Below are 18,090 nucleotides of genomic sequence, written 5' to 3' on the forward strand. Positions count from 1 at the left end.
TACCCAGAATGTTGGGATGGGGTGGGGGGTGGGGGAGGTGGTTTTGGGGGGAATTGGGGTGATTTTAGGTCTCGGGGGAGGAGGGCAGGGGTTGGGATGTGGGACCGCGGGTCAGGATGGGGACATGGAGCTGGGATTTGCCTTGACCCCAAGGAAAGGGGGGCACCGGAGCCAGGATGTGACCTTGACCCCTGGGAGAAGGGGATGCCGAGGTCAACTGAGGTCATCACCTCTGGCCACTGGGATCCAGGCAGGGCCGGTCCCAGCGACTGGGGACACCGGGGTCAGGATGTGACCTTGACCCCGGGAAAAGGGGGCACTGGGGTCAGGCTGAGGTCACGTCTGTGGACACCAGGGTCAGGATGTGACCTTGACCCCTGGGAAAAGGGCCGCCGGGGTCAGGCTGGGGTCACGCCGAGGCCAACGCCCCGTGACGGCCACCCCCACGGCAGACACGGATGTGCCCCCGCCCCTCCCCTCGCCGAGCTCCCCCTTTACCCTGCGCCGCCGCCAGGGGGCGCCCACACCACGAGGCCGTCGCGCGGGGCGCTGGCAGGGCGGGGCCTTCACGGAGGCAGCCAATAGCAGCAGTTGCTGCGGCAAGGAGGGGCGGGGCTAATATCCACGCTATTGGCGGAAGTAGGGCCGCCCCGGTCTCTAGCTGACCAATGAGAGAGCGCAACGGGAGCGGCCGTGCCTCCTCGAGGGGTGACCGCCGCCCTGACCAATCAGCGCCTGGCCCCGCGGGTTCCATTGAGGGAGACGCCCGCCGCCCCGCGATTGACACTCGCACTCGCCAATCACCGTGGGGAGCGCCCAGCGGAGGGGGAGGGAGGCGCCGAGCGACACCCACCGACCGCCAATAGGAGCCGCGGATCACGCGGGGAGGCCGGACCAATGGCGGCGGGGCGCGGTGAGGCCGCCGGCCAATGAGCGCGGGGAAGGCGGTGCGCCGCGGCCAATGGGGCGGGGAGGCGGGGTCCGCGCGCCGCCGTTGCCGTGTCGCGCAGAGGGAGGCGGCGGCGGGCGGCGGCGCCGCCATCATGAGCTACTCAGGTGAGGGGCGGCGGCGCAAGATGGCGGCGGGGGCGGCCCCGTCGGGGGGAGCCGGGCCGGGGCCGGGGGCTGCCAAGGGCCCCGCCGGCCCGGGGTTGGGGGGCTGGGGGAGGCCCCGGCCGGGTGGGCCCCTGGGGGCGGGTGCCACCGGTGCCGCCGCCGGGCCTGGCTCCGTCCTGGTGTCAGCGTCCCCCAGGGCGCGGGGCGGCTCCGGCCCAGCCCTCAGAGCTGCCCCGCGGCTGCTGCCACCCCGGGACCCCGGCCCGCTGCCACCCGGTGGGGCGTTGGAGGCTGCCGGCCCCGGGGGTCTGCCGGCCCCGGGGGGGTGGGGAGCGGGCCGGACTCTTTGGCTGACAGAAAAATGATTTATTTTTTAATTAATTTTTTAATCAAGCTTCATTGGCTTCTCTCTGACAGCCGCCCGGCCGCGGCTGCTGACAGGGTTTGCTCGTCCGTGCTCGGGTTGGGGCAGCAGCTGCCTCCTCGCCTGCTTTAGTGGCGTTTTTACCTTTTTTTTTTTTTCTTTTAATCTTGATTTTATTCTTTCACCCGCTCCTGGGGTGGCCTCTCCGCTCACCTGTGGAGTGCGGCGGCTGTCGGAGCAGATTTCCCACTGTTCGGTGTCTCCTGGAAGGGGCTTAGGCTGTAACGGTGATGCTGGGCAACGGAGAGAAAAAGAAATTTAATAAATTAACCTTTCCTACGAGAAAAAGAGTTTCTAATTAAGGGGGAAATCACAGCGAGAAGCTGTGAGGTAACATCGTTTGCCCGTAGCATCCATAGGGATCGATACCTGGATCGATACGAAGGGAAGCCGTACGTATACATACCCTGATTAATGAGGCTGTAATTAGTTGGAGAATTAGCGCTGGGGTAACAGTTCCTGGAGCGGGCTGTCGGCGTCCCAGCCGCGGCTCCTTGGGATCGTCCCATCCCTTCCCATCCCGCTATCTCCCAACTTCTTGCCGGTTTCCCACAAGGGCAAAGTGCAACGACGTCGCCGAGATATGTTTTGCCCCAAAGGGCGTCTGAATGTCAGTCCCGGGATGCTGCGGGTTGGCGGATGGTGGGATTAAAACTTCCCCATCGCGTCCCGGTCCCGCTGTTTTAGGCGTTAATTGGGGCGGGGGTTATTCCATGCAAGACCCCTCTTGCTTTCCCGAACGCTTCACCTCTGCTCCCAAAATCCTCGGTCGTGGAAATTGCTCCTGGGAGCTCAGCTTGAAATTAAAACCTGTGGTTTTTTGCCTAAAACAAGCAAAGAACGTAGCCCTTGTGGGGACATGACGACGTTAAGGTGCGATTTCCTTGATATTTGGCGCAAGACCCGCGGCTTATCGGGGGCGTCGTTCCATTTTGACGCTGGGGAACAAGGATCTTGAGCTGCGAACGCCATGATAACGATAGGCTCGTCCCTTAATTGCTTTCTGCTCTTTTTCTAGGTTATGGAGACTGGAACTCTGGGACGAACAGAGGCAAGTACAGTAAAAACTGGAGTCATGGTTTAGTACCTTCCACTTCAGATGCGTTTCCTGAGCCAGAGGGGGACACGCTGCCGTCAGTGACAAACAGCCACTGTCCCTGCTGCAGCGCAGACCCTGTGTAGCCTCTTACTGTTCCACCCGCGTGACCATTTTCTTTTTTTTATTTGAAAAATTTGCCTGGAAGCCAACAGAGAACTTTGCTGCTGTCACTGGTTGCGCAGGAAAACTGTTTGAGGCGGAATCCTTGTTCTTTGGGGTTGTCCCACCGCCCAGAAAAGCCCCCACTTTGCTGCCGCCTGGCAAACCCGCGCAGGTGATGATATAAATTGAGGCTTGCGGAGAAGGAAGAAACAGAAATTCCCTCTCTGCATGTGCCAGCAGCCAAATAAAACGCCTGGGGGAAGAAAAACCTAAATTTAAAGCCGCAGCAGGTTTTTAATTGGCTTCTGTGTTGTTCCTGCCGTGGTTTTTTTTTTCTGTTTGTAACAGTTGGGGCCTCCTTAGCCAGAGGAGAAGCCTCTCTGTTGCTTTTTGATATAAAAATTTGTGGGGAAACGCGAGGCCGAAAGCGTTTGTGCTGTCGGTACTCGGCTGTACCGCCTCCAAAGAGCACAGGTACGCGCTGTAGCATCATCCCTTTGGATTTAAGCGCTTATAAAGCAGCTTATATAGGTCCTGGTGGAGGTATGTCCTAGCTGTGTTCATCTGGCCGCCGACAGCTTTGTAGCAAACGTAAAACCAGCTGAAAATGGGGGTTCCAGATCTCTGTTAAGCCAAAACAGGTTTTTCTGGAGGCTCTGCCCTGGGCCGTGTTCGTTCCTCCCCGGACAGAGGAAGCTATAAACGATGGCTGTCTTTTATGGGAATTTTACAAGCAAATTGTTCCCTTAAACCTGTGCGAGCTCAACAGTTCAAAGTTTATAAGCGACTTAGACAGAAATTTGAGTTTTGTTTTATTTTAACTCCTTGTGGTGAATGCTTGGGCCATCTGAATTCGGATTAAAATATTAGCGAAACCGGATAATTGGAACTAAACCCAGCTCTCTTATTTTGTTGTTCCAGGTTACGAGGGATACAGTTACGGCTATGGATATGGCCAGGATAACTCGGGCAATTATGGATACGGCATGGCCGCTTCGAACTCCTGGGAAATGGCCAATTCGGACGTTGACATGAACCCCGACGGTTCGGGCGGCGGCAACGCCGACGCTGTCATCACGAAAATGAACCAGCGCTTGGACATGGTGTCGCACATGGATACGGACACGATGCAAGGAGGCCACTACGGCTCTGGCGGAGACAGGTGAGCGCAGGGCGTGAGGTGAGGAGGCGCAGGAATGATCTGTTGCTTGTGAAGCGTCGTTGCTGCTCCGTTTGTTCCTCGCTGGTCTCGTTCTTGCCCTTTCCAGCACCGTGACTCAAGCGAGCATCTGGAGCTGGCTCAGCTGTCCTCCTCTCGCCTGCAAATAGGAGCTTTACGCTAAATTTCCATCCGTGTCTTGCAAAACAAATCAAACAATTACAAGGAATACTCTCATGAGCTTACTTGTGTACTTCAAGAGTAGTGCTAAGGAAAACAAAGGACTGAGTTTGAATTACTAATTTTGATGAATCGGTTGGCTGCTGCAGTGAGGTTTTGGTAGCCAGTGTTGCAGTGGATGCTCAGTTCTATGACACCATCAGCGCCTCACTGATCTTAATTAATGGTGAAGTACTAATAAACAGGGTGCTTTCCCCAAAGGTTTCTGATTTATTAACGTGCACTATGAGTTTTGAGCCAGGACTTAGTATTTCTGCAGGGTGACTACTTAGTCTGGGTTTTTCATGCCTTAAAGAGGTAAAAGGATGTTGGACAAAGCAAAATTCAGGAGTAAATATTAATAAATATGATGTGGCTCTTTGCTGCTCCATTCCTGTATTTCCAAAACAGTAAAGCTCCCACGAAACAGTATGTCTGTGTCTCCTACAAAATAATATACCCATACTTTTATATCAAATTGATTTCTTTTGGTCACTTGCTTGCTTTAAGCACACTGGAATGGGGTTGCCGAGTTGGTTCCCCAGCTTCTTGTCCCTTCAGACATCGTTTTGAGCCTCTCCCCTTTGATTTCGTGTTTCCACTGCTTCAGCACCCCTGCACCATGGTTGGGAATGGGATAGACTTGATGAAAAGGTTAGAAAATTCCCGCTACGTGCAAGAAGTAACGAGAAATGCGGTAAAGAGGAAGATCAGTCCCTGGCAGAACGCTGGCTCTGGGCTACAAGGAGCTGCTCACCCTCCAGCTGCTCCGGCTTTACATGTAACCGGACACTGGCAGCTCCTCCATCAGTGCCTGACCTGATTTTTGAAGGCCCAGCATCTCTCCTTAGATCAGCGGGGTGACTTTCTTCTGACCTTGGAGCCATGATAACATCTTTTTTATTCCCTCCGCTGATTCCTGTCTCCCTGCTCACAAGGTCTCGCTGTCGAGCGCAGCGGCGAGGGGCCGTGCTTTGATGAGGCTCGTTAGTTCAGCGTCACGATCTTTTCTCAAGCACCGGGTTTCCTCCTCGCCTGCCTTGTCAGTCAAAGTGCTGCCAGCAAACGTGCAAAGCCTTAAACTCCAGCACAAAGCGTTTTAGTATTGCAGAATGTAAAGTTCAAAACCCTCCGCTACCTCATTTCCAGGAGGGAAAACTGCATTTAAAATGAGTAGGGTGTATGTTGGCTTTCCAGCTGGTAAAAGTAGTTGGTTAGGAGATCGCATACGGAGAGTGAGGAAAGATGAGTCTGGAATAGGTCTTTGGTTGTGCCAAGGTGTTCCTTGAGTAGCGGAGGAGTAAATTTTACAGTTCCTGGAAGTATTTCTGGCCATGGTGCAACTTGCTGTGAGGACGAACAACTCTTGGTTTGCTTCAGCTTCTCCTAGAGCTCGTTTGGGAGCAAGGACAAAGCAATGACCCCTCAGCCGGTGAAGGAACCTTTGCTCAGTGTGGTTGGGTGTTTTTATATTGTTTTAAAAAACACTGGTAATTCTGGAAGAAATGGATGATTCGTGGGGCTCCCTGGCGTCGGGGTTTTCTCGTGTCCACAGGTCCCTGGTTCCTCCACCACTGGAACTTGAAACTTTGGAAGTTCTGTCACCTGCTGGTCCCTGTCCTGTCCCACCATGCAGTGAAACGTGTCCTGTGTTGAGGGACGCATCTGCTGGTGGAAAAATAAACCCAGAAATCTCTGCCAGCAGGGTTTATTTCCTTAATCTCTGCCGCTCTGCCTCAGTGGTGTCTCACTGATGTGTCTCTTGCAGGTACGACTCGTACGAATCGTATGACTCGAGGTCTTCAATGAACGACCGCGACATGTACCGCTCCGGCTACGATTACAACGAGTCGGAACACGACAACGATAACGCCTATGAAGGTCACTACGACAGCTTCTACGGGAACCGCCGGGATCAATACCAGAACCGGTCGCGGGATAACTTTGGTCAGCGGGGTCAGAACTGGGGGAGAGACGGACGCAATAACAGGCCCATGGCGTCTTCCTACCCCGGGCGCATGGGCGGACAGTGGAACGAGCCTCCACAGTCGATGGGATCGCGAGGTCTCGGTCCCCACGGCTCCTCCAGGCTTCCTTCCCTCTTCTCCCACAACATTATCCCAGAACTAAGCATGTTCCAGGGAATGCGAGGCTTCTCGGGAAATATGCGTTATGGAGGAGGAATGATGAAACAACGAATGAGGAGAAACTGGAAAATGTGGGACTCAGATTTTAAAGTAAGTACTTGCGTGATCTCCTCCCGCCTGCTCGGCTCAAATAAGAGACTTCTTTCCCAACAAACCCACACGTCCTGCAGCAAAGGGTGCCAAAATACACTCTGAGAAGCAAAAATATATAACTCTGCATGTTTTTGGTTTGGTAGCCTCTTTCCTCCTAAGCAGACCGAGAAGGGTGCACTCAGTTGCGAAGAGGTGTTGATAGGTGGGGCGCTTTAATCCAAAAATCTTTTGTTTTCTGAAATAGGAGAATATTGCAGCCCTTCACAGCTTAATCTCTTACATGGTAGAGGTGTGGTGGATTATGTCCTTCCTGATCAACTCTGTTTGTCAGAGACTCGCTACAGGAAGCTTAACTTGCTAAAAATGAGTAAAATAGGGCATCGCTGGCTGCGGAGGGCAGCTGCGGGTATTGCAGGGATCAACCTTTCCCTTCTCTCGCAGCCTCAGAAAAAGAAAATCAAAAAAGATCCCACCGCCAAGAAGCGGAAGCAAACAAACAGCTCCGATGAACCTGACAGCAAGGCGGCAAAGACAGATGGCTCCGATAACTCCGACTCTGACAATGGTAAGAGCCGAGCAGCTTGGAAGTGATATAAAGTTGCTGCTGTCTTTGGTTTTGGTGGAGCTATCGTGCTGTGCTGTGTTTAATAGGGTGGCAAGATCGTTGGTGACATTCGTTATTTTTCTTTATGCCGACTGTGTTGTTTCTTTCAGAGGAGGGAACGGAAGGAGAATCGGGAGAAAAAGAGGAGAAAGAAGGCTCCAGAGGCGTAAGTAACTCTTGAAAACTACCTTATCGTGACTAAAAGCTGTAGCTCTGGTTGGAGGTGCTGGAGCTGGTGAGGGCAGATATTAATCCTGAAGCAAGGCAGGTGGCAGAGGCTCGGGAAGCGTGGGGGCCGTGGATGGAAGCAAAATGTTCCATTGAGGGAAGTGTGGGTATTGCTGGGGCTTCCAGCAACACCCATTGGCCACAGTGTCACTGCGAGATGCTCGACGGTGTCAAAATGCAGCAAAAGATGCGAGTGCAAAGGGCTTTAAGTAAAGAAAAACCCCAAATCCATTACCTGCGATACGGAGGAGCCCAAAGTGTGGCATTATGTTGCCTTGCTCTAGACGGGGACTGAAGGCACCTCCCCGCCGGCGCCCTTCGGCTCGGTGGGGGCAGAGCTCGTGGGTGCGAGACCTGCAGGTGTCGCAGAGGCATCTCCTGCGGAGCGAGCGGGTGCGGTGCCGGATTTCCTGGGGCTCAGGGAGCGTGGAGCAGCCGGATCTGACGGAGCTGGTGCTCCTCCACGCGGTGCTGGGGGGACCTGGGAGAGTTTGGGAGGCAGCAAAGCCGGTGCAGATGTCAAACCAGCGCCCAGATGTTCGCTTTCTCTAGGTGGTTTTAACTTCCCGACGTTGCATTTTTAGGAAGGGGAAGATGAAGAAGGAAAAGATTCAGAGAAAGGTGAGTTGGCGCTCGTGACGGCTCGCTTGCGCTGCGAAGCTCCACGTGGAGCATACCCCCCCCCCAGCATGGCCAGAAGAGATATTTCCAATTAAATCCGATGAGTTTCTTCAGGCTCTTTCAGTTGTTGGACTCCGTCTGCCTTGTGGCTTTGCTGTTCCTTCTGGTTCGTTGTGTCTTGACCTGAGCTAAACCTCTGCACCTTGGGGAGGGGTGGTTTGGCTTCGGCGCGAGTCCCCTGGGGACGCTGGTGCTGTGATAGATGCCGGAGGTGGGGTCCTACAAGCGAGAGCAGCCAAGGCTCTTGCGTGTGCGGCTCCGGTGGGATTGCATTGCTGGCGGAGAGGAACGGGAGGGCCTTTCCCAGGGCACCGATTCGCTTGCTGCTCAGGATGAGACCCGTCGGATCTCTGCTGACGGGGGGCACAAGGGACTAGCTCAGCGGTAACGTCTGCATTTAGTCAGATGGATCCTATCCTTTGTGTCTGCTCAGGGATAGGGAAATGCAGTAAAATCCCTGCTAGGGAGCTGGATCCCTTGGTCCCAGGATTCAGGGAACCAGATTTAATTTCCCACTGCCCCGTAGACTTGACTTTGGGGAAGTTGTTCAGGCTGTGAAACGGGATGGAGCTTCCCGGCTTGGAGAGACGGGACTGGTTAGGGAAGCACCATGACACCTGAAGGGCGATGCCTGGGTGGTCGGGGCTGCCCGTCCCACTGCTGGGCAGTGTAAATTTGATCCTGGGATGCACCCTCAGGTATCCCAGGGTGGGCAGACAGAGAAGCAGCTTCTCTGTCCCAAAAATAAATGGTGTAAATTTTTTCTGGCAAGTTTTATCGCGTTGCCAGTTCATTTGAAGCTGAGTAAATCAGGGCGGGTGATACTTTTTTTTACAAATCTTAACTAATTACAGGTAGTGGCAACCAGTAATTAAAATAAAAAGCTGGGAAACCACGTTAGAGTCTTTCTGCCGTGGTTTTCCCCTCTGCCCCCCACCCAAGCTTGTCCCAGCACGGCTTTTTTGCGAACCCAGGGTGGATGACGCTGTTGTGTAAAGCAAAAGCTTCTCTGTAGTGTCTTGACTCTGCGGCGTCTCTAGGCTGTGCAGGTCGGTTGGGCTGACAACTCAACTCGTCCAGGGAAATTCTCTTGAATCGGGTGGTGTCCTCGAGTAGTGCCCTGAAATCCAACCTGCTTTAAACACTTAGGTGCTTTAACAATTCAAGAAGAGATCAGTCAAATCAAACGCAAATTGCAGGCGGGCAAGAAAACTCAAGAGAGGCAAAAGAAGAGACATCGGGATCGCATGGTAGAAAGGTAACGTCTCCTATTTCTTTTTTTTTATTTATTTTTTAGTGATGTTGCTTTCTTCACTGGGACTGTAGTACTTGTATCCTCTTGTTCCCAGTGTTTTGTCTCCCTCGGAGAAGCTGTGTTGCTCTCCTGCTGGTTATCTCGCTGCCCGTGCTTAAAAGATAAATAGGAATGGGAAAACCTCTGGGAAACATCCCTTTAAGCATTTACAGGTTGGAGACTTCCAGAAGTTTATCTGCCGCCCCTTAAACAGAGCAAGGGGGTAGATGCAGTGAGGAGGCGGTACCCAGCGGAGCAGGAACAGGTTGGTTTGAGTATCATTTCCCTTCGCCTGACTCTCTCAACAGGATCCAGTTTGTCTGTTCGTTATGCAAATATCGGACCTTCTATGATGATGAGATGAACAGTCACCTGGAGAGTAAATTCCATAAAGAACACTTCAAGTTTGTCGGAACCAAGCTGCCTCAACAAACAGCTGATTTCCTGCAGGTGAGTCTCTGGTTCCATTTCTGCCCCCTGGCTTTAAGAGTTTGGGGTTGTACGGGGTGGATTTTGGTTTTATTTAGGTTTTATGTTGTTGTTGGGGTTTTTTGAGATGCTGTAAAGCTCCTGGACTGCCTCTCTAAGTAACTGTCTTGGAAACTGTTAGAAAAGGTAGAGCAGGGTTGAATTAAAGCATCAGAGCTCTGCCTTGACTACCCTTTGCTTTTGAACGGGTTGTTCAACCTCTCATCTCACTGGTTGCACTGGTAGGAAATGAAGCACTTGCCCACTGCAGATTTTGCTGGCCAGAGTACGTGACTTGCCCTGAAAGGCAGCGCTACCCGCAGAGCAGTGCGTGGTGGGACTTGTAGGACTCTTCGGATGAGCACGCTAAGAGATGCACCTAAAAGTTGGAGGGTAAAAAAAAAAATTAATGTGAAATATTCTGCCCTACAGGAATATGTTGCTAATAAAACTAGGAAAACTGAAGAGCGTCGTAAAGCAATCGAAGACATTAACGCAGTTATTCAGCAGATTTATAGGGACCAAGATCTTACACAAGGTAAGAGTTACTCCCTGTGTGCGTGCAAGAGTTCCTTCGTCATGTGTCAGCTGCCTTGTCAAATCTACGAATAGTAAAAAGTAGTAAAAATAATAAAAAGGTTGGTGGGGGGTGGAACGTGCTGGTGTTGCTGCAAGCGTACACCTGTGTGTTCAGGTGCACCGCCAGCCACTCGAGGTTATCACCCAGCTTTGTGGACGGTAGGCAAACGATTAGCTGACTGAAGAGGGTTTTTATTTTATTTTATTTTTTTTCCAAACATGTAGTGCTGATGCAGCCACAGCTCGCGGCGCTCGTGGTTGCGGTGTGTGGCCAGGCTTGTATCTGGGCTGCTGGTGTTCTGTGAGCGTGGCTGTCTATAACGCACGCTCCGCTTGGTTCCTCGCCTGCTGCCTGGGCAGGCTGTTTTGATGCCAGTGGAAGGGTCAGAAGAGAGTTTGGGGGGGTCGAGGAAAGAAGAGGCACCTGGGGGGGTCAAGAAAAGAGTTTGTAAAGCAGGCTGGGGTAAAATCTGAAACATTAGCACAAATCCCTGGATTATTTTCCAGTTAATACCGTTTTTTATCTTCTTTTTCAGATGTTGGCATGGAGCATTTTATTAAAAAGGTGGAGGCAGCTCACTGTGCTGCCTGTGACCTCTTCATCCCAATGCAGTACGGCATCATCCAGAAACACTTGAAGTCACTCGACCACAACCACAACCGCAGGGTGAGTGGGCAGCCTTGGGGGGCTTCGACGGCGATAACAGGAGCGCGGATTTGGATGGTTTTAGTTCAGGTGGAGAGGAATTTTCTTCGTTGTCTTCAGTGTGTCTCTCCACAGAGTCTGTGGTTCATTTTGATGTCCTTGTGTCACCAGAAACTTTGCCTTTTGCAAAAGCCTGGCCAACAAGGTGTTAGCGGAATTAAAGCACCTTCAGCAAAGCCTCATGCCAATCCCCAAATGAAATCTCCCATCTCCTGCCCCGTTCCTTGTGAAATAAACAGCTTTGTGACTTCCCCGCTTCCACATACGTACAGGGTGATTTTGTTACAAGCTTTAGTAGGCCCACAAGCAGCGATCCGAGGTGACGGCTGTCAGACGGCTGCTCTTGCTGGGTATAAACCAGACCCGTCGGCACACGACCGTAAATCTTGACGTGTCACTGTGGCGGTGGTGAGTAGGCTGCGGTACCATCTGCAGCGCTCAGCTGTCCTGTGCTCCCTGCGCCTCGGCAGGATCAAAATGCACTGTCTTCCAATTTTACTCCCTGGAGACTGAAATACAGAACAATCCCACTGGTGGAAGTGGGTGAAACGACCCACACAGCTTTTATTTGGCTGCCTGATGCTTTTCTGAAGCACAGAATTTGGGGCACATGCAGAAAATAGCCGATTTTTTAAAATACCTAAGTACGCTCTGTAGCCTGTCATCCGCTGCTGAGCTGTGACTAATTAGTGGCCTTGTAAGTTAATTCAGAATAAAATCTAAGGGTATTTTGTTGTCCTCTTGTACAGGCTATGATGGAGCAGTCCAAGAAATCATCACTAGTAGTTGCGAGGAGTATTCTCAACAACAAACTAATCAGCAAGAAGCTGGAGCGGTACCTGAAGGTAGGTGTTTGTGGAGCAGCTTGGTAGGGGGTCAAGCCAGCAGCAATATCTCCGTCCTGTAGGAATTTCACGGTAGCTGCCGCTGTCCGCTGAGGGCACTTCCTAGCTGATCCTGGAGGGGATCTGGGGGAGATTTTGAATAATATATCGGATTTCTACACTGCAGATGACTTCATCTGTCATCTCCTGCCCCGTATCACACTGAACCCTGAGCAAACAGGGTGAGCAAAGCCTCCGGCTTAAACTTTGCCCGCAGACCTGAGCATTGCGCTGTAGCTGCTGATATTAGCATTCATTTGAATTCTTGAGGCAGCATCTGCTCTCAGGAGCTGCTCACTTGACTGCTTCTGGTGCAACCATAACGCTGAACTTCTTGGGAGGGTTTCCTGGTGTGAATTCCTCGAAGCAGCTAGAGATAAACTCACAGCAGACCAACGTTTGTCTTCGCTTTTCAGGGTGAGAATCCTTTCATGGATGACCCAGAAGAAAAAGAGGAGCATGAGGAAGGAGAAGGGGGAGCCAGTGGAAGTGTAGAGGAAGGAACAGCAGAAGGAGCAGATGAAAACAAGGATGAGGAGGAAAATCCAGAGGAGGAAAATCCGGAGGAGGAAAATCCGGAGGAGGAAAATCCGGAGGAGGAAAATCCGGAGGAGGAAAATCCGGAGGAGGAAAATCCGGAGGAGGAAAATCCGGAGGAGGAAAATAAGGATCTTGAAGAGAACCCAGAAGCAGAAGGAGCTGAAAATGAGGGGGAGCAAGAAGAAACAGAGACAGAAATTGAGGCACAGCCACAAGCACAGGCAGAGGCAGAGCTGGACGCGGAAAATGCAGAGGAGCAGACTTCTCCACCTAGAGAGGAATCTCTCCCCGAGGAAGAAGAGCAACAGCCAGTAGAAGTTGTGGAAGTAGAAGATGAGGAGGAAGAAAGTGAGGAAGTTGCTGCAGCACAAGAGGATGAGGATGCAGAGTAAACTCTGGAGGGGGAAGCTGATGTGTAAAAGACCTGTTGTATTTTGTTGGGTTTTGGGGTTTGGGTTTTTTTTTTAAAAAAAAAAAAAAAATCCATAACTGTATCTGTGAATTTCATAGCACATGTTTTGAGTTCTCATTCTACTAAACTCACTTAGGCAGTGGAAGCCTTTACCTGTAAAGTGATTTTTTGAAAAATAGAGGAATTTTTTTTTTTTTTACCAAATCTTCATTTTTTTAGTAGCTAGATTTTGTGCGGTCTCTGTTTTTTAGATGGCTTTGTACTAGGAGAATTTCCTTTTGAGCATGTGTGCGAACCAGTGCTACTTCACGATCTGGCAAACAAAACTTCTTCCCCTGGAATTGAAACTTTTTTCTATATTTAACAAAAGATGTGGTTTGTCCCCTTAGCCTGTCTGTCTGGAAACATCAGAAATTTGGTTTTGGGGGTTTTCATTTCCACAGCGTACGCCGTTAAGGTTCTGCATAACTTCCATGTGACTGTAATATTCCCCCCCCCCCCCCCCCCCCCCGATGTTTTAATTTTTCCTTTTAACGCGGAGCGAAACTTAAGTGGTGTCAACATTGTATTGTTTGTAAAACGCTTTTATTTTAAAGGTGAATGTTTTGGTGGGTGGAGATAAAAGGACTATCCTGAGATTACCTGTGCTTCTGCCTTAATTTCTGGTACCCTGGTAAAGCTTGGGAGAGGTTGGAGGCTTAGAACTGGTCTACAAACCCCGTGTCTCCGTCTTCTGATGCATTATTTGGGTTTGGCTCGGCTTTCTTCATTCAGCACTGCAGATGGAGCCGACTTCCTCGCCTGTGTTAGCAGTAAAGCTGTCATCGGTTAATCATCACCTGGAGTACAGATTCTCCTTCCTGAAATGAGGGAGAAATGAGGAAATTAGTTTCCATGACACCGCAGAAGCTATTCCTGCTACGGAGCGAGGCAGCGGGGAGCTTTCCTGCAGGATGGGTTGATGGATAAGGACATGAATCACCAGTGTGACACCACGTCCACTCGTAACAAACCTCCAGCTTGGTGTAAACTGTTTGTACGAGAGAAGTTTCCCCCAGCAACGGGCAGAAAGGGAGACTGAAACATTGACGTGAAGTCAAAGTGCTGAGGCTGCTCCTGACTTCAAAGCCTTTTGTCCAGCTCCAGTCCCTGGTGGCAGCGACTGCCGGGTGCTTCAGCGGTGCCCGTGGAGTCCTCCAAGGTAACGGGACTGCAGGGGATGCGATGAGCTGCGCTTCGTGCCGGCAAGACTTATTATCCATGGAACCAGCCAGCTCAAGTCATGAACAGTTTCTCCTGGCATTGCCCGCTCACCTCCCTGAGCGGTGAACCCCTCTCCTGCAGACGGACATCTCAAATTAGTCCTGAAAGATTCTTTGCCAAACATAACGAATAGCCTGAGTCACTAAATACCTCGCTGGGACTGTAATGATGTGACTCGTTCCTTCTGCAGGTGCAGCTTGATCCTGAGGTCAACCCTGTGAGCTGCTGGGTGGCCAGGAGTCGGCTTCTGGCTTTTCTGTGGGTTTCATCGGACTTTCGGAGTGGTTTGGCACGTTAATCCCGATGCCCAGCTCTCAATTTGATACATATTTAAGCTCAGAGCGACATAATTAGCACTGAGTGCCATTAGTGCGCCGCGGCAACGAACCGGCTGCCTTGCGGGGGTGCTGATGGCGCTTTAGGGCGATGGGGGGATGATTCTGAAGGCTGTAAAAGACAAGAGGAGGGTGCAGGGTTAGAAAGTCGCCTCTGAAGCGTAATCTTCACACATTTTTGCTTCGGAGGCAGACAGGCGTGCAGCTAGCCACCATCGTCTGTTCAAGTTTAGCTTGTGCCAAGAAAAAGTCTCGATTCTGTTGCCTCCTTTTACAGCTGCTGTTTTTTCCTTCTTGCTCAGCAGTTTTGTGGTGATTACCAGGTTTCCTCCTGCTTTTCTCTGTAGAAACTCGCAGACCCAGATAGAATTAGCTGGTCCCATCCTGATGATAAACAACTGGGCTTGGCTTTGGTGGAGCGTTAAGATGTCCTCTGCTTCTGTCTTGCCGCATTAGAGGATGATGTTTTAATCGGGGTGGATTTTCGGGAAGCGTTACAGGGCAATACCTTTGGTTTAAGGTTTACTTCAGCAAATGGAGATTCAGTAATTGGGGTAGGCTGCCTGCAACCTTAAATATCGGGTCCTGAAAGCGGTGAGGTCTCCGTGAGCCAGCCATTCTTTTTAAAAACAGACGAACCCCACCTTTATTTGTAATAGAGCTACACCCTCCTTCTACCTTTCTGCTTTATTTCCTTACTTCCCCATTTCTGCTGTCCTTATTTCTTTTAACACACCGTTAAACCAGCTCCAGAAACGCATTTTGAGAAGAAGGGCCGCTGAGGGGTGCTGGTTGCGTGTGAAATATGCTGCTTTTCCAGCTGGTTTTTTTGGAGGAGGCTTTTCACCTGGTCAGCAGGGACGGCGGCTCCTCCCATCCATCCACTTTTGCTCGCCCCAGAAGCGTTGGCATCAGTCCAGATATCCGGAGAACTTCTACCAGGGAACAGCGAGTGGAATTGGAGCTGCTCGCTGTGCTCCGTTATCTTCTACCTGTTGGTTTTTTTCCCCACCCTGGTTATTAACGAGGGGAGGGCAGAATCAGCTGTCAGACTGAAAGAAAAATTTGTAATTCATTTCCTTCTTGTGTAATTGGGGCAGAGCCTGAGTGAGGTTACCTCGGTGTTCCTGAAGGCCGGGCTGGAAGGAACATCTGGCCTTCTCTGGGCACAACCTGCCTTCCCCTTGCAGAGGTGAATTTTATCCCTTCAACGACGGCTTTTCAGGTCAATTAACAGGCCCGTTGAGCGTTTCGGACACTCCCCTGTGCCGTTCCGCTGAGCTTTCTGCCTTCTGGTGATGGATTCATTGTACAACAGCCCTTCCCTTGGACTCTGAACTTTGTGTTCCCTTTCAAACAAAGGGCTGGCCGAGGAGCAAGTCCTGGAGAGGCAGCTGGTGCGTGCACGGGGGTGCTGAGCCCACACCGCCATTTGTGCTGCCGTATTGATGAGGTTTGGGCTCATCCAGCTTCTCGGGAGCGTTTGGGGTTCGATGGCTGCGGTGTGACGGGGTCTCTAGACTCAAAATACTGATGCGGGTTTGTGTTCCGGGTCAAAGCCCTTGAATTAAGTGCAGATACGTGAGCGCTGAGCATTTCTATATGTAGCATTAAGGTTTTCGCGGCTCTGTGCTCCTCGAGGATGCAGGCAGTAAAGTCCAGACATCCGAACAATTAGTCACGCTAATTAAAACCCCTCTCAGACTGCTCAAAGCCAAGCAAGATGGCCCTCAGCCTGCCCGTGATCCGCAGGAACATCCAAGCACCTCATCCCCAGCGATGCTGTGGGCTCAGAGCATGTGAGGGGAGGCCAGGAAATCAGCCGGGAAGGGCTCAGAGAAGTCAGCGGGTGTAAAATCTTTCTGTGCTAGCTTCCTTGTAAACCCTTTCCCTGAACAAACTGTCTCCTAAGAAAATTGCTGCTGAGTAAGCAACCGGGTAGAGTTCACCGCTGCTCCTGGCTGCTGAGAGGGACGGGCTTTAGGGCAGAGGTGCTGCACATCTGGCTGTTGCTCGACTTCCACCTGTTGTGATGGATTTTGGATCCTGCCACTTTTCCCCAAGGAAAGGTGAGCTACATTACCGCTTCAGCTTCCTTCCCTCCAAGCTCCATGTAGCTTCTAGCCATATCCTGCATCGATTCGTTGGGAGAACACATGGTTAAGCACTGCAATTTCAAATTCACGTGGCTCAGCATAAATATGGGTGGGTTTTATTTTCCCCGGAACATCCTCGTGCCCACCACAGCTACTGCGATACCTTTGGCATTGACCTTGGCTTGAGGGGTGGTAGCAGATTTAATTTGTATTTTCTGATTGTTCAGCCAAGATCTCAGCTTCTGCTAATGCTCTTGGGTATTTGATCATGTTAGTTAATAATAATTATAACCACATGCACCACTCAGCTCCTGACTGATCGCCCCTGTGCCTGATGCAGCTTGCTTTTCTCTAAAGCAGTATTTTTGTAGCACCTAAACAAGATGGATCTGGGGAAGGGCTTGCAGGAAGAATCCAAGGAAAGAAATCACAGGTGGTTTTGAGGCAAGTGTCGGGGTGTTGCGGAGCAGGATTTCCTGCGGATGTGCCTGGCCTCAAAGCTCTGCTTCCTTCTGAGGTCTCTGAGGCCGTGGGGAGCATCTCACAGCAAGTTCTAGGGTGCTCGAGCTCGCTGGGGTACCTGTCAGTCATCAGCAATTAAAGACAGCTGGTAGGACTTGTTTCTGTGGTGTTACATATAGAAATGCACTGATAACACAGCATGGTGGCACTGATTTAACTCCTTGCTCTGATTGTGAAGTTGCCCACAGCTTTGTGTTCATTTATTTAAATAGTTTTAGTTGAGAAACACATGAACAAGACTTTAAATGGTATTAAATGGAGGACTTCTTTCAGGAATATATTGCCCAGAGCATCGTTTTATAGTCTGAATGTTTCCAAGCTAGAAAGCTGTATGTAATCTATAAGTACTTCCCTAAGGTATGGAAATAATTGTAGGATTCTGTGAGTCTTCAATCAACGTGCTGAAACAGCCACTCATTATGAACACAGACCGTAAATCCTCCCTGTTTCCTTCTAGAATGAGGAAATCAATTTATCTCAGCTCTAGTACCTGGCTGCTGTGATGATTTCCAGATTTAGTGGGTAAAGATTTCCTCCAGGTGCCACCAGTCCATCTTCCACATCCCTCAGGTGACCCTACAGAAGCAGCTCGGGTGTTTGTGCAGCCCTTCTGTCCAAAATTATTAGGGTTCTCTTTGCTGGGTTCTCTATTCCCTGGGAATTTTCCTAATTATGTTCAAAAACGTTACCAGCCTGTTCTTGGGCCGTTCTGGCATTTGAGAGTGCTGGAATAACCCTCTCTGCTCTTGGAGCTTTTATTCTATTCCCCCCAAAGCTATCTCACAACTCTTCCCCTCCTTTTCCATCTCCTCCATCGCAGCGTCCAGGCGTTGCTGCTGCAGACCGGGAATATCAAATGAAATCACCAAGCAGCAGCAGCACAAACCGAACGCGGTTGTTCCTTGCACAACTGAAAACTGGACTTAATGGGTTTAAGTGGATTGAAATAATAAAATAAAAAAATCCCTTGAGGAGCAACATGCATGGCTGAGCCACAAAACGTGCTTGTTTTGGGGAGCATCGTTAGCCCTCACCCTAATTTTACCCTCCGAAGGAAGGATGGTGACCTGATGCTCTTACTCTGCCAATGCTCCCCTCTTTCAGCACGAGCTGTCGCTGCTCCAGTTCTCCTGGTTCTTCCACAGGAATAAAAGATTTTTTTCCCTCAATGTGCATCTT

The 18,090-nt window shown here is 50.9% G+C and overlaps 1 protein-coding gene across 3 annotated transcripts; it reads left to right on the plus strand.

The window, feature by feature from the left end:
- Positions 1-914: 914 nt before the first annotated feature.
- AKAP8L (A-kinase anchoring protein 8 like) lies at positions 915-13,336 on the plus strand. Of its 3 annotated transcripts, none has more exons than XM_080409982.1 (14): positions 915-1,056; positions 2,499-2,531; positions 3,603-3,843; positions 5,828-6,296; positions 6,741-6,864; positions 7,014-7,069; positions 7,716-7,752; positions 8,962-9,070; positions 9,415-9,556; positions 10,007-10,112; positions 10,690-10,820; positions 11,609-11,704; positions 12,160-12,276; positions 12,337-13,336. In XM_080409982.1, the coding sequence occupies exons 1-14, from the start codon at positions 930-932 to the stop codon at positions 12,673-12,675; spliced, it is 2,127 nt and encodes a 708-aa protein (XP_080266108.1). In that variant the 5' UTR covers positions 915-929; the 3' UTR covers positions 12,676-13,336. The 3 variants fall into 3 exon arrangements, with proteins under 3 accessions (XP_080266108.1, XP_080266109.1, XP_080266107.1); XM_080409983.1 differs by having other exon boundaries at positions 12,352-13,336; XM_080409981.1 differs by having other exon boundaries at positions 12,160-13,336.
- Positions 13,337-18,090: the final 4,754 nt, after the last annotated feature.

The sequence above is a fragment of the Falco punctatus genome (genome assembly GCF_963210335.1).
Source record: "Falco punctatus genome assembly, chromosome: 13".
In the NCBI taxonomy this organism is placed as follows: Eukaryota; Metazoa; Chordata; class Aves; order Falconiformes; family Falconidae; genus Falco; species Falco punctatus.